Here is a 26,439-nt window from a genome sequence, read left to right as displayed (position 1 = left end):
GAGAGAGAGAGAGAGAGAGAGAGAGAGAGAGAGAGAGAGAGAGAGAGAGATAACGCACAACAAAATTAATAAATATTACACATTACATACCATTTTTATACATATATATATATATATATATATATATATATATATATATATATATGTATATATGTTTCTGTAGGCTGGTTACTGGACTAACGGAAGATAAGAAATCTTACTCTGTTTACGGTGTTACCATTGCCGAAGTAGAAATCGATGTGCTGACCGGTCAGCATGTAATTAGAAGAGTTTATTTGATGATTGATACTGGTCTAAGCTTGAATCCACTAATTGATGTCGGTCAGGCGGAGGGAGCTTTCGTGATGGGAATAGGATTCTGGACTTCTGAAGATCTGGTGTACGATCCTAAAACAGGAATATTAATGAATAACAAATCATGGGTATGTTAAGTTTATTAAATTTCGATATACGCAATATATCACCAGAACTCTACTACTTCAATTCACTGAGATTATCTAAAAATTATATAATTAAATTAACTCTAAAGTGTACATGAATATTTTCATAGAATTATAATGCACCAGGCGCGAAGGATATTCCTGAAGATTTCCATGTATACTTACGCAATATGGCTATCTACGGTTCAAAATGTAAGAACATTTTTATTTAAATTTAAATATGATCCGAGATTACTTTGGTCTTTATAGTACGAAAGTAATAAAATACTCTTATGATGTGATATTGTATAATATGAAAAACTAATTTATTACTTTGTATGATGTAAATTTAAATCTCGGATATTTCCTACATTTTTTGTATTTATGATTAAAAGTACGTAAAAATTTTTTTAGAAAAAATTTCATATAAACAAAAATTTAATCGATTTACAAGTATGCGTTTCAATACATTATTTAATTTGTTTAAAAAATATAACAAACAAATTTTAATTAAAATATAAAGAAAGTTTTTATTTTAAAATTTTATTTAGAATATTAGAATCAGGAATATTTAACCAATGATGTATTGAATTAATACCGAATATATATGTTTGCAGCGATCAATGAAGCACCGCTTTGTATGAGTTACGTAATTCCAATAGCGATCCGCAAAGCATTGGAATCTGCTCGAATAGATGCAGGAAATTACAAATGGTATCAATTAGGTAAGTTTTAAATAGAAATACATTTGTATCCTCTAACAATTCAACATTAATCGCCTAACTTCGTGATTCGGATTAATTTCTACGTTTTTGGCAACTAATCATTTCATTGTCTCTGCACTTTAATTCGGTGCTCGTATTAAAAAGAAAACATTTTTTAAATATTTTTACGAGATACAATCCAAAACAAAGTTTCCCCAATCTAGGAAAAACAAAAAAAACAGTAATTAAATATCTAAAAAAATTTAATTTCAACTTATTGCACTATGATTATTTTTTTGTATAAACGCAATTTTTTTCATTTATCATGATGATATTGCATCCTGAATATGTTTTTCTACACCTGTTTGCACCAAGGGGTACCAATTTTAGCAAACCGCCGTTTTTACTTCCTGGTTAATATTAATTTGCCAGATTTATAGAGTTTCAAATAGAGAAAAAAATGATAGTTGCTTGAAGCAAGATTCGGAGAATACAGAGAGTTTTTGTAAAGCTCGAAAAATCACTCAGGGTCGTGTTCGGATGCGTTACCCGATTGATTGAACGTATCAACTTATTCTTGCTCAAGTTTGTAAACGACATGAATAAAATGATATACGGAGACACAGAAGGTGACGTTCTGAACGTATTTCAGAGTTGCTCTTTAAATGAAAAAAAAAACTCATTTTTTATTTAATCGTAAATGGTTCGCGAAGAGTGGACACACCGTGACTCACAAGATTAGATTTTTTTTGCAGTACAAATACATTGAATAAATTTCAATTTTTTTACACAATGTAAGTAACCAACTTGTAATAGATTAAGATTTTTTTCTAATTTTAATAATTGTTTTTCTATTTTCTGTAAGAAGGGAAACTTACTTTCAGGTTAATATCCTCGTTTAAATCAACTTTTTTGCTCCATGATTCTCTTTGAAACTAAATTAATAAAGCCACAATTAAAGGGTTGTTTTTTAAAGTCTCGTTTTCTTTTAATCATTTTTCAGAATTATTATATCAATAACATTCTTCATATTAATCACAGTTCACAGTATTCACGACTTATAGTTGGACACAATTATTTAAATTTTGTTGTTAAAAACTGAAAATGTTTTACATTATTAAATTCGAAAATTTATGTATTTAACCTGTATATAAGATATGTAGTTTCTTATAAAATACCAAAATATTAGTAAAATAATATTTAAGATACTTTAAAATATATTTCGTTATGTTTATAGATGGACCGTGTACTACCGAACGTATACTTCTAAATACTTTAACTAAAGTAAACATGATGGTTTACGAGTGAAGAAATTTAGGAATTGTTCACAACGAAGCCGGTGTTTGAAATAAATTTTGTGTTTGGCTAACCTTTTAAGTAGAATAATTAAAAAATTTCCTCAATTAAATTTAATTGATGTATTCATGTTTTGTTAATATACAAGAACTTTTATAGTAACAATTGAATTATAATGATTCGTTTAAATAAATGTCTCTAAAATCACTAATGTAAGTTTTCTCATTTATCTACACTATCTTCATTAAATTCCTTTAATTCTAATATGCTAACATGTGAAAACGTATTCGAGCTAGTTAGACATTGAGTGCTAAGTTAATTTCTCGAAAATCATCAGGAAACTCACATTTCATTAAAAGATAAGATAAGTTGATCATAAAATTTAAAAAACTCATGTCGTTGTATACATATAAGTTTGGAGTTCTTGATAGACAATGTTGTAACAGAGAGCGTCATGAGTTTCAATCCTTAAACAATTTTGAATTATTATACATCTTATTTGTATATTATAATGAAATTATGTTACGTGCTTCATATCGCTTTAAGGTAGTAACTAATAACATGTTCAATGATATTTTTTCTATTTAAATTAATTATGGTATTTGTACTTCTAAAGATTATAAATATTTAACATTAAAATTGTGAAACACGTTTGGAAACGTTGTATCAATTAATTAAGTGCTGCCAAGCTTCTTGTACGTAAAATTAATTAACAGTCATATTTTATTACTTAATATCGATATTTAATGTAATAAAATAATATAATAACATGATAAAGTACACTATAAGCAAGAAGCAATCCTTACATTGGTCGAGCTCTTTCTGGTTCATGATTAATAAGTGCTTTAAATAATTTTATTCTCGAGAGAAGAGTAATGTTTGTACTTAAAAATTATTATAAGTTTTACGAGAATATTAGTATTATAAACCTTATGATTCTGCTTAGAATTTAGGAATAAGTTAGAAAACATGTGACAGAAAAAATGTATCAAATTTAACATAAACCGCATGTCTCAAACAATCCACTCAAATTTTTTGGATTAATTTAACACAAGATGAACATGTTAGAAGATTACACAAATATTATGTAAAAGAATAAATACAAAAAAGATAATATCGATACGGGGATAAACTTCCGAAAATGGCCAAAGCCCGATTTTCATGAAATTTAGCTGAAATACTCCAAATAAAGTCAAATGAATGGCCTTAAATGGATTTTTACCGACAAAAATTAATAATTTAAAAATAGGAGGTACTAGGAGTCAAACGTAGATAACTTTACGCAAATGCTGTCATATATCAAACAAAACTTCTTTATTATAATAATTATGCTACGGCATAACTATTATAAAAAGCATAATTATTATAATAAAGTTATAAAAACATAATTATTATAACAAAGAAGTTTTGTTTGATGTATGTATATTAGAGAGAGAGAGAGAGAGAGAGAGAGAGAGAGAGAGAGAGAGAGAGAGCGCACTTGACTCCTAATGCTCGTGTCTCTCCGAGAGTTTATATACGAAATAAATTAAAGACACAACAAATCCATCTGTCCTATTTGACACTGTTTATAATTATGGGAACGTCATATGACGATATCGTACGTTATTGCAAAAACTGGTGTTCAAACTAGCGTATGTATTTGGTATGTCCAGAGGAAGTATTTACTGATAGTTACTAAGAAAACGTGTAAACTTGAAGATGCTTTTACCTGTCCGATGAAATTGTAACGAGAAATATTGAAATACCATACGTATGAAAGCGTCTGTTACAAAAAAACAAGGTTAGTTAAAATAAATGTCTACTTGAAATTTTTATATTAAATTTATGATTTAAATTCGTTTTTAATATTATAATCTCATTCAGGACATTATGATACATTTGGTATAAAAAATATATATATATAGAATATATCCAAAGAATATAAGTTGAAAATATTCTTCCTTGTTTACCAATCGATTTTATGCAAAACAACTCTTCATTGAAATTTTTCTTTAACAATATGCAAAATTTATATTACAATATTTATTATAATATATGTAACACTTATTACGCTCATATTTTTATAAATGTGGGTACATTAATAGTAAAAGTTTGTATAGTTCTTTTAAAAATATTACAAACAATTCTTCTCAACAATTCACTTTTGTGTCTTGCATTGCCGTGTGATAAGTACTTATTGTTAGTGAAAAAATTACAGTATCTAACAATCACAATTTTCCGAATTTTAGACCCTATTTCTATACTGTCCTGCAGACAGTGTTTTTATAAGTACCTTGAAACGAAGGTTAGTCATAATTTGATACGATCAACGAATAGAAATGGAAATGGCAAAAATGTAAGTCCTTGAAAAAAATCTGTAACATGTGAAAACTATTAAAATGTAGATGCGATAAAGAGTGAACATAAAATTTCATTAATAATATTTTAGAGTTCTAAAATCACTTATTTCAACACAAAATATTTTATTAAAATTATAAATAATAATGAGACTCAATAATTAAAAACAATAGAAATAGAATAGGCTACGAGTCTAAGTTAGGATGTGAGATGTTCTTTAATATAAACAAAATGTAAAATACAAAAGTTAAATACAAACGTTTCTACGTTTCTGACTTTTGTATTTTACATTTTGTTTATCATGTATTATACTTATAATAACTTCAGGAAATGGAAAGTTACTTTTTAAAAGTAACTAGTTACAGTTACAGTTATCGCTTTTTAAAAGTAACTCGTTATACAGTTACCGTTACTTGAAAAATAACTTTTCGTTACTTTTCCGTTACTTTTTCAAAATTAATTAAAAAATGTACTTTTGCATTTTTTTTTATATGTAATACTGACAAATATATAGTTTTATTTAAAAAAAAAAAAAACAATGTAGAATGGCTCAAATAATAAATTAAATAAAAGTAAAATGAGAAGGGTTACGAGCCAAAAATGAAACAGTTTATTTCCGATAAGAACGACGATGACAATGTAATTAAATGTATAAATACCATATATATTAGAACAATACATGAATAAAACAAGATAAAAACAAGCGACGTTTCGACACTTATTATCATCGTATTTTAAACTGTTTCGCTTTTGGGTTCGTAGCCTTTCTCTCATTTTACTATTATTTAATTTATTTTTTAATTTTTTTTAAACACAATTTTGTAATTCTAAAACCTGTAAAATATGCAGCAAACTGAAATATTTGTATGTCCTATGTATTACATAGAAAATAGAAGTGTAAAATAATTACTGAATCATAATGGCCGAATGTCTAAGGGCTTTCAAGTCTTATTGATAAGCGCTGTAAATAGCATGTATCCAATCGAACCGTGTTCAATCGTGTGCAAAGTAACGACAAAAGTAACTGTAAATTTCGTTACCGTTACCCAAAAAATGTAACTCGTTACCGTTACAGTTACCAAAAAAAGAAAGTAACGCAGTTACCAGTAATGTTACCAAAAAAGTAACTGGTAACTGTAACTTCGTTACAAGTAACGAGTTACTTCCATTCCCTGAATAACTTATATAACGTTATAAATAACATGATTCCTAATCTATCGTATTTAGATCTGGCGACAATAGTGTAAACTTTCTAATTAATGCAGCACCATATTCAAGTACGTATTGCTTGTACTCAATGTGTAATTAAGGAAATAAAAAATTTTTTATTGTATCATTTAAAGTTAAAGTAACATAGAAGAAAGTTAAAGAAATCAATTTGAAATATGATAACAAATTTAATCTCAGAATTTATCATTTGTGTTAATGATAAGGAAACATTTAATACAAGATCGAGTTAATCATATAAATAACATACAGGAAAATTATAAAACTTAATTATGAAACTTTAACTGTAATTGTAAGCTTTAGAAATAAAAAATAATATGTGTGTTAAGAATAATATTTACGAGCCGCTATTATAAAATTGTAAAACCGCTTGCAGTATTTAATAACAGTATACCCGCTAACACGTCTCTACTTGTCTTTATCCGCGAATATGCGAAACTTCGAGGCACTAAAGCGATGTGTTATGAAGGCGATTGCGGTGCCTGTATCGTACATGTAAAATTCAAGAACAAAAATATAGCTGTGAATTCATGTCTTGTACCAGTACTGATCTGTGACGGGTATGTATGTACTTATTAAAGAGGATATAAGCAATCAAACTTAATTTCTAAGAAAGTGTTATGGATTTCTGTAATGACGTTACATGCGAAACTATTGTCTGCGATGCAAAAAATTCATCATGGAAACGTTAAAATCTTTTTTTTTACATTCGTATATATTTATTTTATATTTTATGCCAATTTTTAATTTCAAAGAATACCGAGTACATGTTCATATTATTTAATATTCCATAATCACATAATGTCACAGATGGGATATTTACACGATTGAAAGTGTAGGTAACAAAAGAATTGGTTATCATAAGATTCAAGCTGAACTTGCTTTAATGAATGGTTCGCAATGTGGATATTGCTCACCTGGCATGGTGATGAATTTGTATAGGTACGAAATATTAAAATAGTTAAATAATTTGTAATGTTAAAAGAATGTTATATTATACATATATTTTTATGCTTTTCTCCCTTTATGATAAAATTCTTTCGGAATTGTCGGGCATAGAACAATATAATATATAATAAAATATCTTTAAGAAAAATTAATATTTATAAAAATATATTAATAAATGCATCCTTGTAACTATTGTCCAATTATGAACAAACAAGTTGCAAATTAATGTAACGAATAAAGTCGTAGAGAATTGCTACGCTTAGGTCAGGTAAAAATAATATTTAATTAAGGATAATACTGAATGTTTGTAACAACTCTGCATTAATGTATTTATTTTTTATACATTGCAGTCTCGGGTTAGAAAAAGCTATGTCTATGGAGCAGATTGAAAATTCATTTGGTGGCAACATTTGTCGATGCACTGGATATCGCGCAATTTTGAAGGCTTTTAAGAAATTTGCCTTCGATGGTGAATCAATGGAATCGAAGGCCGTTCACGACATTGAAGTAATTGTGAAAAAATTTTCCTTCTTGTTTCCAAGTTTAATCTTTATCATAAATTATGTTTTTTTCAATTTTATTTTATATATATTCACAGAAATATTTGACTTTGTTATTACAACAAGGACCATTAACTTCACTATGACACTAATTGCATTGTTCCTATCTGAATGTAAATATAATAAAATACGCTTTACAGGAGTTACATAAGATTAGAGTTTTCCATCCCCGGCAAAATTTGTATCCACGTTTGTATCCCCACAAAATGCCATGTGTACGTACTTACTACGATAAGCAGCATTCTGATGGAATCACAATGTTGAGCATAAAATTAGAGGACGCATACTTTTACAAAGTTACCACAGTCGAGGCTCTATTTGAGTTATTAAAAAACAATGCACAGGCAACGTATATATTAAATGGTGGAAATACTGCATATGGTAATTTTTCTGTATTAGATTAACACAAAAATTTAAATCTTTTTATCTATAATAATAACATATTAACATGAAAAGTAACTAATATATTATTAATAGAGTTGCCAGTACAAACTGAACATACATAAAGTGTATGCAACTTTCGGTTGATTTTCGAATCGTCTCCGCCTTACGCTATCTTACTCATCTCACCACCTGCGCACAGATCAAATGTCGCTCCAGCATCAAGCGGCATTTGGACCGCGCACGATGAGGTGAGGGGGACAGCGAAAGGCGGAGGCGATTCGAAAATCTGCCGAACGTTGCATACACTTTATGTATGTTCACTTTGTACTGGCATCTTTATTAATAATATATCAGTTACTTTTCATGGTAATATGTTATTATTAGATAAAAAGGTTTAAATTTTTGAGTATCCTTTTTTGAACATGGCTTGAACTTTTCATTTTTATATGATTTTTTCGATTATCACTTACTTTTTAAAGTACAAATATATTACAAATATATAAAAAAATGATTTAAAAATATTTTATTATAACGAAAGAGAGTAAAATACGGCGAAAGAGGGGAGTGGTGGGAGCGATGGAGAGGAGAGGTGAGTCTTATAATTTAAACAATTCATTCGTTATCTTCATACACCAAACGTTTCGGCTTTCAATATGGCCATCATCATTGGTATTACTAATCAAAAATTATCAAAATATGAGATTAATAGTACATTGTGTAACAAGTGTGTATTAGTTGTTTATTGTGCGACGCTGGCGCGGGAGCGCACGAGCGAAGCGAGTGCTACTTATGGGTTGGTGCGTAGGGCGCAGCCCCCCCCCCTCCACGAAAAAGAAATTAAAATATTTCGTAAATAAACATTTTACAATACAAAATTTTGTATTGCTCATTACTTTTAATTATAATTGTGAGATTATTACAATTTAAAATTAAATTTAAACGTTATTGTAAGTTGAATGATATTTATAGATACTGTATTGTCGTTTTGTCGTAGTTACTTTATTATTGGAGAAAACTATGCTTCCCCCCCCCCCCTCCCCCCAGATGCCCCGAAAGGACGCTCCGGTCAGCGCGTTTCTTCGTGTTGATATTTGTACGAGCGCTACCACTACGTTGCGTTATTTTTCATAATGTAACGCTTTTGCTTGGAGTTAGAGAAATAATTCAATGGCTTCAGGTATTGGCTACTTACCGCACGCAAAAGCGTTGCTGTGTAGGGCACATTACGTGCACGCGTGAGGAAAAACTAATAACTACATTCGTCATTGTCATAAATTAAAACGATTGTACGTGTTGTTCTGTTGTCGATTACATTGTTACATTCGATCCGAATTATAATATGAAGATTCAATCTTGTTTTTTGTAATAATAATACGAGATAATCAAATAACGTAAGTGTTAATCTAATTGTATTGTGATTGATTCCTATGTAATTATTCAAGCCAATTAATAGATTTCGTTATTTATGATCTTTATGGATGAACGAGTTATAGTTTCCAAACTATATCTCTTTGTTCCATGATGATTATGTATCGCTGGTTTTCTTACGATTTGATGGTTTTCTTACGTTTTCTTGCGATTGTATTTGTAAGAAAACCAGTGATACATAATCATCATGGAACAAAGAGATATAGTTTGGAAACTATAACTCGTTCATCTATAAAGATCATAAATAACGAAATCTATTAATAGACTTGAATAATCACATAGGAATTAATCACATTACAATTAGATTAACACTTACGATATTTGATTATCTCGTATTATTATTACAAAGAACAAGATTAAATCTTCATATTATAATTCGGAACGAATGCAACAATGTAATCGACAACAAAACAATACGTACAATCGTTTTATTTATGACAATGACAAATGTAGTTATTAGTTTTAATCTTATATTTTAATAATTTTTGATTTGTAATACCAATGATGATGGCCATATTGAAGGCCGAAACGTTTGGTGTATCAAGTAACGAATAAATTGTTTTAATTATAAGACATATTCGTTATTACTACCTGTTGTATCATGTAAATTGTAACGAATGAATTATTTAAATTATAAGACATATTCGCTATTACTATCTTGCGTGTGGTTTAATGCTCTACCATCGCCTTTCGTTTATTTTGAAACTACGTATAGTCTTGATATTGATATATAACAATGTGGAAATTTAATTTGCAGGTATTTATCGTTCGAGCAAGAAAAATATGTACATTGATATAAACAACATTCCAGACATGAGTAACATTACAAAAACTGATTCGACTTTGGTACTAGGAGGAAATGTAACTCTTACCATGGCGCTAGAGGCATTCTTAAAATATTCAACAGAAACTGGATTTAAATATTTAAGTCAATTGGCCGAGAATATAGAGATGATAGCAAATGTTCCCGTACGAAATATTGGCACCGTAGCAGGGAATTTAATGTTAAAATACGAGCACAGAGAGTTCCCATCCGATTTGTTTCTGATATTACAGACTCTCGGTACTCTGGTACACATCCTGGAAAGTCCTTCTCAGAAGGAAAGTTTATATTTATGGCAATTTCTGAAACTCGACATGCACCATAAAATCATTTATAGCGTTGTATTACCAAAGCTTACTGATCAGCATATATACAGATTCTATAAGGTCATGCCTAGAGCCCAGAATGCTCGCGCTCATGTCAACACTGGCTTTCTCTTCAAAATCGATACCGACGGCAACGTAACAGAATTTTTTTAATTGTTTATATTACGTTATCATTAACTAGTCACTCAAATTTTAATTCTTCAAGTATCATTTGTTTACATTTATAATATTTGTCAATAAGGTGTTGGAAATTCCTGACATTATCTTTGGTGGCATCAATAAGAATTTTTATCACGCAAGTGGCACGGAGATTCTATCGATGGGAAAAAATCTCTTTGACCAGAAAGATTTAAAGTCACTGTTACAAATGTTATCTGAGGATCTACAACCTGATCATACGCTTTCGAATTACTCACCGGAATTTCGCAAGACTCTTGCCATAGGATTATTTTACAAGTTTATGTTAAGCATCAAACCGGAGGTGAACCATTTTTATCGTGGTGGAGGCACGTTCTTAAAACGAAGTCTCTCTTCAGGTACTCATAATAAAATGATGTCTATAATATTTTTTTTAATATTTCTATTATAAAAATTTTTATAAATCTTTTCCGTTCATATACATAATGATATATTTATAAGGCGATAACTAAAAAGATATAAATTTCGCAAACACTTGGAATGTATTTATGAACAACGTAACGTTCTCATTAGAGATTTAAATCTTTTTCGGTACGAAAGTTGTATAAAAATTATCTGCAGAAGAGAATTCAAATTCAGAATAAATATGTTTGCAGCAGACATAATTAGAAAGTACATTCCGATAATTAGAAAGTGTTTCCGAATCATATCCTAATCTTTTTGTATATACGTACGTATATTACAATTCAATATCCTTTTACAATTCAAAATGAACATAATTTTTTAGGTCAGCAAAAGTTCGATGAGAATTTCGACGAGTGGCCAGTGAGTAAGCCTATGCCAAAGTTAGAAGCTTATGAACAGGCAGCAGGTGAAGTCCGATATTGCAATGATCTGGGTCCATATCATGGAGAAGTGTTTTGCGCTTTCGTTGTTACCAAAATCTGTAAAGGCAAGATCAAGAGTATAGATGCAAGTGAGGTGCGTAAAATGAAGGGCGTAATAGCGTTCTTCAGCGCCGATGATGTACCGGGAGAGAATTTGTGCATTTCTGCCGCCAGTAAGTTGACGTCCTTGCCAGAGGATGAATTGCTGTTCGCCAAAGAAAATGTTTTGTACGCCGGCCAACCGGTTGGCGTAATCGTCGCAGAAACGCATAATTTAGCTAATGAGGCTGCGGATTTGGTACAAATTACATATAGCGAAGATGTGAAAAATCCGATAATAAGTATTGAATATGCTATTAATGCGAATGATAAAACTAGAATCAGGGAAAGCGTCAATATTCCAGCAAAACGTAAAGGTAGAAATGACATATAAAAAACAACATATTTAATAATAATTTATTAAACCGTTTCTTTTCTTTATTTAAAGTAGAGGTAATGTCGCCAAAGCAAACAGTTATCTTAAAAATAAAAAATAGTACATTGAAATAAAAGATTATTTTTTATTATTTTACAGGAACCGATATTGAATATGTAATAAAGGGTGGCTTTAAATGTGGTAGCCAGTATCACTATACCCTAGAAACTCAATCCTGCGTATGCGTTCCTGTGGAGGGTAATATGAACGTCTATCCATCGTCACAATGGATGGATCTCATTCAAGTATCGATCGCTAATTGTCTTAATGTCCGGAGTAATAGGTGATTAATTTATGGAGTCAATCTCTTCTGTGTTAAAAATAATTATATTAGCCCTTTTGGAATAATATAATTTATACTATAATAGAATTAGAAATTATAAGAATTATACAAAGTGCTTGACAAGTAATGTAAAATTTCATCAAATTGGGGTAGAATGGACTAATCTGAGAAGTAAGATCCTGTACCGTTTTATAATTTTCGCAATAGTTAACGAGATATTAATTTATAAAGATATCCAAATTTTTTTTCGCCTGACCCGCTGGTAAATGCAAGCGCATGATTTGATAGGACCGCACATCGAGGCGCATTGCGCGCATTTACCATCGTTAAGTATGAGTTGCTTATAAAAAGCGACAATGGTAGTCGTTAGACATGAGTCGCGAAGTCTATTGCCACTTGTAAACAAGGGCAATTTGGATATTTTTATAAATTAATATCTCGTTAACTATATTGCGAAAATTGTAAAATGATAGAGAATTTTTTTTCTCAGTTTAGTCCATTCTAGCCCTATGCGACAAAATTTTTCATTTCTTGTCAAACACCTTGTATATATATGTATATGTATATATACATATAGAAGGATATTCTGAAGCATTACTATTAAAGGTGCATTTCATTTACATATATGTAAGTAATGTTAAAAATACAATCATTACGAATTTAAAGATGCATATGATATACATTAAGGTACACTATATGTAGAGGAAAGGCTCCTATTATGAGATACTGAGTTTACTTTAAGTAAATGCTAGAAGTTTATAGGCAGAATTTAAAAAAATAATAGGTCATTTTGAAGAGAATTTAATAAGCTTTAAGATAGTGTTATGTAAAATTTAATTCAAATTTTATTTTATTTTTTAATTAAAGAAATGTAAAAGGTGAACAAATCGCAAAGTCAAAAAATTGTGCTCCTAATATGAGATACCCCGAGAAATCGATAATAAAGCACAAAGTACATCAGTATTAGAATTAAAAAAACTTTATTTGATGTTTCTAAAATACCAACGAGTACAGCCTGTGCGCGTAAATTGAGCATGTGATGCATTGTACTCAGGATTTTTCTTCAGTAATTGGAACGAAGTATTGCAGAAACAGACCCTCAATGTTCATTCCGATTATTCTTTTTATTATTGTACAATAACATTTACACTTTAACATCGATTTTCACTTGGACACAGAAGTATAGATTATTTTATATTAGAAATATCCTGGGTATCTCTTATTACGAGTATCACGTCTTACAGTTTTACGATCATCAAATCTAACTTCTTTAATTAAACAATTCAACATATTCCGTATTTTTCTATCAGTACAATCTTACTCTATTACTACATGAAGAATTTATTGATAATATATAAGAATTTATACAAATAATTACTTATTAAATAATAAACAATGATTAAAGGCTTATCTCAATGAAACTTGAAAAAACATTCAAATTCTAAAATTTTATTTTACAATTACTGTAGGCATGATTTAACAATGAATTTTCCACTAAATAGTTTTCAATCCAAGAGCAATAATTTCATGGTAGAATCAACAGATAGCATTTATTAGTTTAGTAGAAACGCCGCTATCTCATATTAGGCGCCTATCTCATAATAGGAGACTTTCCTCTATTACAAAAATTTTAACATTTACGTAAAATTATAAAATATATTATTATTGTTATAATCTTTCTTTGAATATGAAAACATATTTACATATACAGTCGGAGGTAAAGTACTTAGTGTTACACGAAAACAAAATATTTATGTATGTACATATCTAGGGATGTAACGAATATTCACTTTCGCATATGCGCATCATTTTAGACTTTCGCTTTCGTTTTCGCTTTCGCATCTAATTATGCGAATGTTTTAACGAAAGATTTTGTCCGGTCCGTGGAATTGGCAGCTTCATCGAGGGCATACTAGATGATGGGAAAGTAGTTTACATTTCATTCGTTGGTTTGCCAATCTAAATAAGCCAATAAGTAATACTTATTCTTATTAGAATTAGTTATACTTTTACATTTTATTTTATGTTGACTTAATAAAAAGTATATTGAGTTAATTTACTTATTGTTAGAGTTATAGGAGTCAGTTTATTTTATGTATTTACGAGTTGCAATACAAGATTCAAGAATAAGAATATATTTTATTTTATTTTTATTTTATATAATTATAATTAAAATGTATTTTGTATTTTATTTGATTATTTAATTTAAAATAAATAAGTCGTTCATATGCAAATACTAATTTACACATTTGCATTCATCTTTTTCAATCCATCATTCAATAATTTGAATAGGAATTAGCAATATTTTTTAAATATTATATATTATTTTTCGTGACTGTCAGTAATTGTGGCTGATTTAATCATTCAGCAGAAAAAAAAGATCTTTCGCATTCGCAAAAAAATTTTTTTTCTTTCGTTTTCGCATTCGCTTTCGCTATAACCACTTTCGTTACATCCCTATACATATCGTATATGTATATACGTATACACATATATACAATATAAAATATAAAATAATACAAAATAATTTATAAGGCTCACGTGAATAAATCAATAAAGGAAAATATAATCGCCATTAAGAGCCGACATAAGTTAGAAGTATGTAAACTCAATTTAAATAATATAATAAAATTCAATAATATATAAACGTTTCAACCCTATATTCGGATCCTTTTCAATATTAGTAACAATATTAAAATCTTAATCGAAATACATGAAGATGTCATACATCAATTCTTGTTCATATAAATGCTAATTTAAATGACTGTCAAGAATTGATAGTGTTAATAATAATACTATATGCAATTATTGTGAAGCTTCATTGGACTGCTCAGTGAAATGAAAAATGTTTAATTTATATGTAAGATATTACTCGTTCAAAATTAAAATATATAGTTAAAATATATAGTGATTAAGATTTTAATATTGTCACTTATATTGAAAAGGACCCGAATATAGGGTTGAAACGTTTATATGTATTATTGAATTTTATTACACTAAATTAAATTTACATACTTCTAACTTATGTCGGCTCTTAATGGCGATTATTTTTTCCTTTATAAAATAAAAACTAAATCACATTTCCTTTTTCTTATAGAATGAAATAAATTAAGTAGGTAATATAATAAGTATTTCAAAATAATATTAGCAAACGCAAAAAGTAAACTTAGCATAAATTGCGTGAATGTAATTTTTTTTAGCATCAATGTGCATGTCAATCGACTAGGTGGATCATATGGATCAAAAATCTCACGCAACGCGCAAATTTCATGTGCTTGCGCATTGGTATGTCATAAACTGAATCGTCCAGCGCGATTCATCACGACGATAGAGAGCAATATGCAATCGATAGGCAAAAGATGTTCTACGCGACAAGAATATGAGATTGGGGTAAACAACAACGGAGTTATACAGTATCTCGACTCGAGACATTGGAGCAACTGTGGGTCTAGTTTCAATGAATCACAGGCTGCTATGGTAGCTTCTTACATGCAAAGGTAACACAACACAATATGCAGAGCAAATAAAAAGTTACGTAATATATTATAACAATATCATATTAAATGTATATATACAGGGTGTTACGCAGTGGCGTAGTCAAACCCTGGTTGGACCTGGCGGCGCCAGGATAACTTTTTTGGAAAGCCTAGCGGTGCAGCGCCAAGATTCTTTCTATATAATTATTTAAAACTAATTTTTTTAGTTCGTGTAATAAGTCGGTAAAAGCAGAAAAAGAAGCATTTATATATTTAATAAAATCTGAATTTCGACATGACATCATGGCGATAGCATAGCTAACCAAAACGTCAAATCATAGTACTTAGTATATGTAGGTCTGTATTCAGAACGCGCTTACAACGATGTTAACGCTCTAATAGTTTACGTTACGCATACTATGGAATTTCAGAGATAAAAACGCGTCCTGAATACGGATCATAGACTTTATCTAAAAGGATCGCTTGCAGATCAATTGACTTCGATCGCGCCTCGCACGACTATATTCACTCTCCTATCTTGCTATCCCTGCCATAATACTGTACGTATATAACCGTGTACGCATATTTACGTGATTTTCAAATCCATGGGAAACAGGATCGAGTTCTAATATAAATAAAAAAATACATAAGAGAAATTAGATCGTATAAGCAACATCACATTTTTACGAATAGACGAATAGTGACAGGCGCTATTATCCTATTTATAATTTTTATTACCATGACTATTTCACTCTCTCTTTAAAAATAATTTATATATTTTATATTAAATGCTACCCCAAAGTCTCCCAGATATCAAAATCATCGCTAGGTTATAAGGATTTTCAACTGTTTGATTGATTAACATGGTCATTGAAAGTGCGACGTTGCCATATCTTCTAGACTTCGTTAATTCTCGAGAAAATGTATAAAATCAAAATTTTTTATTGATTGAACTTTAGTATCATGCGATAAATATTTGCGGTCTTGTTACACACGCTTCTTCATAAATTCAATTACATGAGACTCGTTTTTCATTAACTTCTTAATTGCGGTTTCGATGCTGTATGAAAATCCGTGTCATATCACAACGAAAATGGCTATACTGCAATGGTAAATATAGAAAAATCGGCTAAGTTTGATGGATTATATCTCAGGAATGGGACGATAATTCGAGCTCAAATTTTACAGCCATATGTATTAATTCCTAAATTACTTGAGACGAAAGTTTCAAGACATTCTTAAATAATTGTGCTTTAGGGTCTAACTACCATAAGTGGCAAATTTTTAAGCATAGACAAATATTAGGATAAGTTAATCCGTTTGTTTCCTATTTTGAACAAAATTTTGAATGATATTTCAAAGAAAGGGAAAATATCATAACGCTAATGCGAATAAAACAAATTATTTTAATTAATAATGATAAAGAAATATTTAATAATTAAGTAATTAATAAATCAACTTTTATCGTTAGAAGCTGCTATATAACCGATACTTGGACGTTCATTGGATTCGACGTAAGAACCGATTTACCGTCTAACACGTTTTGTCGGGCGTCAGGATCTACGGAAGGAATGGCTATAATCGAGAATATGATGGAACATATTGCAAAAGTGACACGATTCGATTCTGTACAAGTCAGATTGGCAAACATGAATGATGTGGATAAATCTGTTTTAATAGCTATGATGAACGATTTATCGACAAAGGCGAATTATGATGAGATGATGGTTAATACTCAGTACTTCAATTCACTCAATCGTTGGAAGAAAAAGGGAGTTGCTATGGTACCAATGAAATACTTGATAACGAATGATGAAGGACAATACAATGCAATGGTGTCGATTTGTGCTCGCGATGGTACGGTATGCGTGACGCATAGCGGTATTGAGATCGATCAAGGTATACATACGAAGGTACGATGATGCATTGGTTTATATGTAATCAAGTGATTTCATATTTTTTATTTAATTATTAATAGACTAATAAAGAATCACTTTTAAAAATTCAATTTCTTTGAAAATTTGAGTTTCTATAATTTTAATAGGAAACGTTGTTATTTGACATTTCTATATATTTAACATTTCTTATTTTTATACAAATTAATTATTTCATAACTTTATTAAAATTAGGAAAAATTCAATTTAGTATGTAAGACAAATAATTCTTGTATACCAGATAGCTCAAGTAGCAGCTCGTACATTAAAAATCGATATTAACACAATCACCATTAAAACAAGCAGTAATTTAATGGCACCCAACGCGTCAACTACAGGACACAGCATTACCACGGAAAACTGCGGATACGTAAGAATTCAATACGTCTCTTTCACTGTAAAAAAAACAATTTTATATTCCTATAGACATAAAGTGAAATACACATCGAGAATGGAAGGTCTTGGATCAGGAAATATATAGAAAACAAGGTGTATTTAAAAATAATTTATTGTTAGACAAGGGTTGCAGAGTTTAAAAGATCTACTTAGCCCGGATCCTCATACGGACAACAGCGCTTTGACACCGGACGCTGATTGGTGAAAAACGGGTTATGGGGGTAAATTTTATCCTCGCCACCGGTTTTTCACCAATCAGCGTTTGGTGTCAAAGCGCTGTTGCCCGTATGAGGATCCGGGCTTACTGATCACATTTGTTTGATTTTGGGTAATGCTGCTGAGGCTAGACCAAGGTCACATCAAAATGGGAAACCTGTATTTTATTTCAGAATCTATTATAACCCCTGATGTCAAGATTCTAGTAGCACAGACAATTGGCTATTCATTGGCTAAATGTTGGTTAAATTGGGCATAAGTTGGCCAATATTTCCCAATGTAATGCCAATATTGGTTATATAATGAATGCCAACGGAGAATATGTACCACTTAAAATCTTTCGTTTCCTTTCGTTCTAAGACATAAAGAATTCTGATTATTTAAATTTCTTATGCCTTATGTGTTATGCGTTTTGTAAGAGTCCCCGTCTAAAGCGGAAGGCGTCGAGTGGTTTACCGCTCAGTGCGATTAATTTGCGATCTGTAGACTCGAGTTTAATCCCATCTGCCCCCAAACGCGATTTTTTCGCATTTTAACGGGTCGAAAATGGCTCCTCCTGGTAATCAAAAGGTCTACGATCATCAGCGCCGTTTGAATTCGGCGTTAATTTGTAGGTCTTATATATATACATAGGTCAATAGATATATGTTTCTGATATCTGACTAAGATAGAATTCTGTAGATCAATCACCTGCAAATTCGAAAACAACCTATTTCGAGAAACGAGTATAGGCCTCGGATAACGGAAAGTGGAAGGGCCTATGTAGAAGTCCCATGCTTCACATGAAGAGATAAAGGGACACTCATCATCACCATTAGTAAAATATTGAACAAACAATGTACAGCCAATATACAACATTGGGTAAAATTGAATCCCCAATATTGTTGAACCAATATTGTTAAATCAATATTAGACTAATATTCAGGGCCGGCGTTAGGCTATGTGTGATAGTGCAGCGCACGCGGGCCCGCGTTTTATTTATTGCAACGACATAACGAGATAGAAAATAGTTGGACCTCTCACTTCCACATGTGCGGATAAGATTAAATCTGTTCTTTATTCCTGCACCGTGTGCACCAGTTCAGACACAGTGCAGGAATAAAGAAAAGACCTATTCTTATAGTAAATTTTATAATAAAAGATTTTATTACAAATATTATTATATAACATTAAACTTTTAAGTTTATTTTATTTTATGTTATTTTATATTTATTTTATATATTTGAAATAAAATAATTATGATTTGAAATAAATTATTTCTGATAAATGTAATCGGCCAAGTGACAGTCAAGCAGAATTTTTGTTGCTAATGTAATGTGTGAATTTTATTTCTCACGTATGTAGTCCCATTAATCACGTGCCGAAATTTTTTCAGACTTATAACGCAACTCTAAACAACTACCGTAGTAAAATCACTTAGTTAAATTGACAAGCAATCTAACAATTATTTATGCTTATAGCATCTTGTTGGATCTTAATAATATGTTGAAAGACATATTAAAATTTTAACGATGTAATGTTAAAGTAATGATAAATAAAAAAGAATTTCGGCGCGCGATTAAGGGGACTACATTATACGTGGTAAATAAAATTCACATATTACATTAAGCAACCAAAATCCTGCTTTACCGTCATTTGGCCGATTATATTATCACATTTACTTGTTTTTCAAATCAACGGTCCAACATAAATCGTAATTTTATAAATTATTTCATTTTCAAAAAAGAATCAGTCCCACATTTTTATGCACCCAGCCCCGCATTGCCTAGATCCGGCCCTGCTAATATTACAGATTAAATTTTCACCCATTATTGGCGAAATATTGGACAGTGTACAGCCAATTTAAAACATTGGGTAAAAATTGTGTATCCAATATTGGTCCAATATTGTTGAATCAATATTGGTTAAATATGACTAGGCGTCTACCTTATACAATATTGGACCAATATTAGATGTGCAATTCTTATTCAACGTTTATTATTGGCTGTATTTCCCAGTACTGCGCCAATTCTTTGTGTTACTAGGGGAGCTTTTTAAAACACTACGTAATAAAGACCATTTTTATTTTTATTAAAAATTTTTAAGTAAAAATAAAAATAAAAACTCTAATGTCCTCAATCTTGACAAATGTTATCTAGGTTATGGTCCTGAGCAACATTTAAGAGGTTTAGTCGTCGTCGCGTTAATTCAACCTCATAAGTAGTGCCGGCGGTAATAATAAATTTCAAACCTTGTAACTCTCGAAAAGACTTAAGGAAGACAAACTCTAGTCTAGCGTTTTCCAAAAATTATTGACATCAGCTATGAGATTCTGGAATTAAAAATAGGATATCCTATTTTTGAAGAATTGATGTAATCTTTACCTGACTTTGACGACGCCACCCTAGGTCAAACAGATATGATCAGTAAATAAATCTTTTTAAACTCTACAAATTTTGATTAGATTTTTCCCAAAAGTGCTTTGTTTTCGAGATGTTCCAGTTCAGTATTTTTCATTTACCCTGTAATATATAACGTATAACTTGACATCGGTTATTACATTTATTTCAGGCAACGCAACAAGCTTGCATACAAATTTTGAAGAAACTGGAGCCAATAAAGAAAAAGATGGGAGAAACGACGTGGGAGAAACTTATTTTTGAAGCGTATCGAGAAGGCATTGATTTGTGCGAACATTACACGTAAATATCATTTAATCATATATGATAGTGATATATCATATTGTGTCACAAAATATCACAAAGCACTTTAACATCTTTCCGAAAATATTGTACTTCCATCCCAGATATCACAGTAATGTTTAAAAAATGTTTTAAAAATGTACATATTGGACGTTTTGGACATACTAAAACCATTCAGATTAGATCCATGGATATTCTAAAAACATTTTAAAAACATCTATGATAGTATTATCATTTTGGACTTCTTAAAGCGTCCGTTTTAGGATGAAACGGACTAAAACTGGACTTAATTAATAAATTAAACAAAATTTGGACAATTTCCTCGGACAAACTTGCATGCTGGTAGCGAAATATTTTTAAATCTTATTACTGCAAGCAGCAAGCTATTGTTGCTTGACGCTTACCGCTTGCTGCGTGCTGTATGAACTAAGCTTTAATTTGGTAAATTTTTGCATTACTGAAGGTAAAAGTGCGATCTTAAATAAATCTTCGCTTGGGAAGTCAGCGAAAGCAGAGCAAACTTAGAAAACTTTTTGTAATAAACATTTTTTAACTGTCTAAATGTAAACTTACGTTGGATAACGTACGTTTATAAAACATTCGTACTAAGTCGGATGTCCAATGGATGTTTTGTGCTGTTTGGGATTAGGAAGAAACATTTGTTTCTCCTTTTGTTTAGTATGTAGTGGTATTGTATAAAATGTAGTTTAAACATTCCAATGGCATTTCCTATAATTAATATTAAACGTAAGATTTTACAAAACGTAAGATCTGAACACTTCTATTCAAAGTTAAATATAATCCAAGATTTTGTTTCTTATAGTACAAAAGTAATAAATTGCTTATATGATATTGTATTGTATAAAATGAAAAATGATATTATATGTTTTTTCCATGTGCTTTTGGAAAAATTTCAATCAATTCATAAATTTGAACTTTGAATTTACCATATATAGTAAAAAGAGAGAGAGAGCGCTCAAGCGAGCGCGTTACAATAAAATTATTATATATTACATAATACATGCCGTTCTTATACATATATATTTATATATGTCTCTGTAGGCTGGTTACTGAACTAACGGAAGATAAGAAATCTTACCCTGTTTACGGTGTTACCATTGCCGAAATAGAAATCGATGTGCTTACCGGTCAGCATATTATTAGGAAGGTTTATTTGATGATTGATAGTGGTCTAAGCTTGAATCCACTAATTGATGTCGGTCAGGCGGAGGGAGCTTTCGTGATGGGAATAGGATACTGGACTTCTGAAGATCTGGTGTACGATCCTGAAACAGGAATATTAATGAATAACAAATCATGGGTACGTTAAGTTTATTAAATTTCGATACACGCAATATCACCAGGACTCTACTACTTCGATTCACCGAGATTATCTCAAAAACATATTATTAAATTATCTAAAGTACATGAGTATTTTCATAGAATTATAATGCACCAGGCGTGAAGGATATTCCTGAAAGATTCCATGTATACTTACGCAATAACAAAGCCGACGCAATTGCTATCTACGGTTCAAAATGTAAGAATTGAAAATTTTTATTCAAATTATAATGATCCGAGGATTTTGGTCTTTAAAGTACGAAAGTAATAAAATACTCTTATGATATAATATTGTATAAATTGAAAAAGTAATCTATTACTTTTGTATAATGTAAAATTAAATCTCGGATGTTTCCTACATGTGTACCCATGATTAAAAAATTCGTAAAAATTTTTTTAGAAAAAATTTCAAATCCACAAAAATTTAATCTATTTACAAACATGCGTTTCAATGAATTATTTAATTTGTTTAAAAAAAAAAAGATTAAACAAATTAATTAAAATGAAAAGAAATTATAATTTAGACTTTTATTTAGAATATTAGAATCAGGAATATTTAATCATTGATGTATCGAATAAATACAAAAATATGTTTGCAGCGATCAATGAAGCACCGCTTTGTATGAGTTGCGTAATTCCAATAGCGATCCGCAACGCATTGGATTCTGCTCGAATAGATGCAGGAAATTATGAATGGTATCAATTGGGTAAGTTTTAAAGAGAAATACATTAGTATCCTCTAACAATTCAACATAAATCGCCTAACTTTGTGATTCGGATTAATTTCTACGTTTTTGGCAACTAATCATTTCATTGTCACTGCACTTTGATTCGGTGCTCGTATTAAAAAAAAAACATTTTTTAAATATTTTTACAAGAAACTATCCAAAACAAAATTTCTCCAATCTAGGAAAAAAAACAGAAATTAAATGTCTTAAAAATTTCTTTTAACTTATTTACTTTGATTATTTTTTTGTATAAATGCTTTTTTCATTTATTGCATCCTTAAAATGTTTTTCTACACCTTATTTATACCAAGGGGTACCAATTTTTGCAATCCGCCGTTTTTACTTGCTGATTAATATTTGCCAGTTTCATAGATAGAGTATCAAATTGAGGAGAAATGAAAGTTGCTTGAAGCAAGATTCGGAGAATACAGAGAGTATTTCTAAAGCTAGAAAAATCACTCAGGACCGTGTTCGTTTGCGTTACCCAATTGATTCAATATATCACCTTATTCTTGCTCAACTGCGTAAACGACATGAATAAAATGATATACGGAGACACAGAAGGTAACGTTCTGAACGTATTTCAGAGTTGCACTTTAAGTGAAAAAAAAAGGAAATCTCCTTTTTTAATTGATCGTAAATGGTTCGCGAAGAGTGGACACACAAGATATAAAAAGGTTTTTTTGCAGTACAAGTACATTGACAGAGTTGCAATTCTTTCTATAAAAATATCTAACTTGTAATAGGTTAAAAATTTTTTCTGATTTTAGAATTTACGTTTCTATTTTCTGAAAGTAGGGAAACTTTTATTTAAATAATTACATTCGAAAATTCATGTATTTTCCTGTATATAAGATATGTAGTTTCTTATATAATACCAAAATAATAGTATAATAATATTTAAGATACTTTAAAATATAATTTGTTTTGTTTACAGATGGACCGTGTACTACCGAACGTATACTTCTAAATACTTTAACTAGTTTAGACATGATGGTTTACGAGTGAAGAAATTTAGGAATTGTTCACAACGAAGCCGGTGTTTGAAATAAATTTTGTGCTTGGCTAACCTTTTAATTGCTGTCTAAGTAGAATAATTAAAAAATTTTCTCAATTAAATTTAATTGAAGTATTCATGTTTTGTTAATATACAAGAACTTTATAGTAACAGTTGAATTATAATGTTTTGTTTAATTAAATGTCTTTAAAATTGCTGTGTGAGTTAAAATATTCTTTATTTTATAGCAAAAAATCTCAAAAGTGGATCTTTATTCCCCGGTCTACCCTACACTATCTTCATTAAATTCCTTTAACCCTAATATGCTGCCATGTGGAAACGTGTTCGAGCTAGTTAGACATTGATTGCTAAGTTAGTTTTTCGAAAATCATCAGGAAACTCACATTTCATTAAAAGATAATATGAGTGATCATGAAGTTTTAAAAATTCATTTCGTTATATACATAAGTATGGAGCTCCTGATAGACAATTAAATATTGTAACAGAGAGCGTCATGAGTTTCAATCCTTAAACAATTTTGTATTATTATACATCTTATTTGTATATTATAAAGAAATTATGTTACGTGCTCCATATCGCTCTAATTAATAGCTTTAATTAATAACGTGTTCATTCATTTTTTCTTTGTAAATTAATTATGATATTTATATTTCTAAATATTATTAATATTCAACATTGAAATTGTGAAGCACGTTTGAAAACGTTGTATTAATTAATTAAGTGTTGCCTAATTTCTTGTATGTAAAATTAATTAACAGTAATATTTTATTACTTAATATCTATATTTAGTGTAATAAGATAACATTATATATAATGATATGATAAAGGTAAAAGTACACTATAAGTAAAAAGCAATCCTTGCATTGGTTGAGCTCTTTCTGGTTCATGATCAATAAGTGCTTTAAATAATTTCTTTTCTCGAGAGAATTGTACTTAAAAGTTATTATAAGTTTTACGAAAATATGTTATAAACCTTACGATGCTACTTAGAATTTAGACATAAGTTAGAATACGTATGCTGTTCGTTTAAGAACGCTTGCAGTAAATTTGGGTGGCGGGAACACGCTCCGAAGGCAGAAGACATCACATAATTATAGTGAAATTTATTGTAATTAACATTGAATACAGGAAATAATGGGCAGCAGTCTGCTTTACGTATTAACATTTGTAAATTGTACATTGAAATTAGCTCGCACTTATTGCTCGTACTTGTCAAGAATGCTATAGTCATGAAAGGAGTCATCGCTCCAACAGCAATTCAAATTCCGTGAACTAGAGTGAGAAAGAAAATGAGACAGCGGGTTACACTCGAACCGTATATCGAGCCCCGTGAGATAAAGTGAGATAAAATGAGACAACGGGCCACGCTCGAACCGTGTATCAAGCCCCGTGAGTTAGAGTGAGACAGCGGGTCACGTTCGAACCGTGTATCGAGCTCCGTAGGCATCGGTGTTGGCCGGACACCGCCTAAGACCGTCGTCAGGTGCCTTTATGCGACACGTTATGTGAACGCGAGACGAGGCGTCATGACGCGAGCCCGAGACCGTCATCGGGCTCATCAAAATTGTGATTTCTCATCGCTCGAGCCGTCTTCGAGCATTTTAGAGATTGAGAGAGAGAGAAAGAGAGAGAGAGAGAGAGAAGGGAACTAGGAACCGCGTATGGCGAAATGGCGAGCGAATAATCTCGTTGCATAATAATTAATCAGAGGCCCATTTCCTCTCTTACCTTCAAATCTGAAATCTCTCGTAAGCTATCTACTTAAATTTGGTGGATAGATGTATTTGTGATGGCTCTTTCGTCTTTACCAAATAGATTTTTCACCAAGGAGAAATATACCTTTTAATCAAGGAGATCAAGCCACCGTCGTTGCAAACAGACTTGTTATAAACAAAAGCACGTTCAAAAGACGATGCGCCCGTCGATATGCGCGGTGAGCGCAGCCATCAGCGCGCTCCAGCCGGACCCCGGCCATTTCGCCGATAATAGCGTTCGCCCAAACATATGCATACTTATAATATACTATTATAGGAAAAAACAAGGTCACACACAACGCTCAGCGGATGGGACCGATCACCATAATTACGAGGTTTCTAAAAAGAATATTATAATATATATTTTTTTATTTAATGTTTTACTTAATATATAAAATTTTTCTAAAATAATATTATAAAACATATATGAATAACTATTATGCAAAAAAGATACATTCCATGAAAATTTTCAGTAACAATTCATTAAGAAATAATGACATTATAATAATATTTTTAACAGGGTTAGTAAGTTATAACGCGTTATTTGTATCGTCGTTACCGTTACAAATTATTTTTTTCGGTAACAAATAAATAATGACGTTACATTTTCTACGGAGTAACGATCATACTAACGCAGCTACATTTTTAGGATAACGA

General features: G+C 30.5%; 2 protein-coding genes and 1 long non-coding RNA gene across 3 annotated transcripts in view; all 3 read left to right on the top strand.

The window, feature by feature from the left end:
- Positions 1-2,431, top strand: part of LOC108775818 (xanthine dehydrogenase/oxidase-like) — a 14,370-nt gene extending 11,939 nt beyond the window's left edge. Inside the window, exons 13-16 of the mRNA XM_018542264.1 lie at positions 164-422; positions 551-632; positions 1,037-1,144; positions 2,361-2,431. Coding sequence (XP_018397766.1) covers positions 164-422; positions 551-632; positions 1,037-1,144; positions 2,361-2,431 — 520 coding nt within the window. The remainder of the gene's footprint in view (positions 1-163; positions 423-550; positions 633-1,036; positions 1,145-2,360) is intronic.
- Positions 2,432-4,150: 1,719 nt separating this feature from the next.
- Positions 4,151-6,384, top strand: LOC108775819 (uncharacterized). The gene is made up of 4 exons (XR_001940770.1): positions 4,151-4,202; positions 4,651-4,757; positions 5,987-6,036; positions 6,363-6,384. It is a non-coding gene; the product is annotated as an uncharacterized LOC108775819 (long non-coding RNA).
- A 43-nt stretch (positions 6,385-6,427) lies between these two features.
- On the top strand, positions 6,428-24,018 carry LOC108775817 (xanthine dehydrogenase/oxidase-like). The gene is made up of 16 exons (XM_018542263.1): positions 6,428-6,546; positions 6,797-6,928; positions 7,285-7,441; positions 7,635-7,875; positions 10,064-10,590; positions 10,697-10,991; positions 11,381-11,896; positions 12,055-12,238; positions 15,439-15,735; positions 17,186-17,627; positions 17,890-18,018; positions 20,811-20,941; positions 22,004-22,262; positions 22,385-22,481; positions 22,882-22,989; positions 23,948-24,018. The coding sequence occupies exons 1-16, from the start codon at positions 6,443-6,445 to the stop codon at positions 24,016-24,018; spliced, it is 3,690 nt and encodes a 1,229-aa protein (XP_018397765.1). The 5' UTR covers positions 6,428-6,442.
- Positions 24,019-26,439: the final 2,421 nt, after the last annotated feature.

Source organism: Cyphomyrmex costatus, unplaced genomic scaffold, assembly GCF_001594065.2.
Source record: "Cyphomyrmex costatus isolate MS0001 unplaced genomic scaffold, Ccosl1.0 scaffold323, whole genome shotgun sequence".
Classification (NCBI taxonomy): domain Eukaryota; kingdom Metazoa; phylum Arthropoda; class Insecta; order Hymenoptera; family Formicidae; genus Cyphomyrmex; species Cyphomyrmex costatus.
Note: the sequence above shows the minus strand (reverse complement) of the source record. Positions and strands in the feature narration are given on the sequence as shown.

What these genes read in the sequence shown, in the direction of transcription:
- LOC108775817 (XM_018542263.1), top strand. Translation starts at nt 6,443, where the DNA reads ATGTGTTATGAAGGCGATTGCGGTGCCTGTATCGTACATGTAAAATTC. An exon ending in CCAGTACTGATCTGTGACGG is followed by an intron (nt 6,547 to 6,796) that starts GTATGTATGTAC and finishes ATAATGTCACAG; the next exon opens with ATGGGATATTTACACGATTG. An exon ending in AAAACGAAGTCTCTCTTCAG is followed by an intron (nt 10,992 to 11,380) that starts GTACTCATAATA and finishes ATAATTTTTTAG; the next exon opens with GTCAGCAAAAGTTCGATGAG.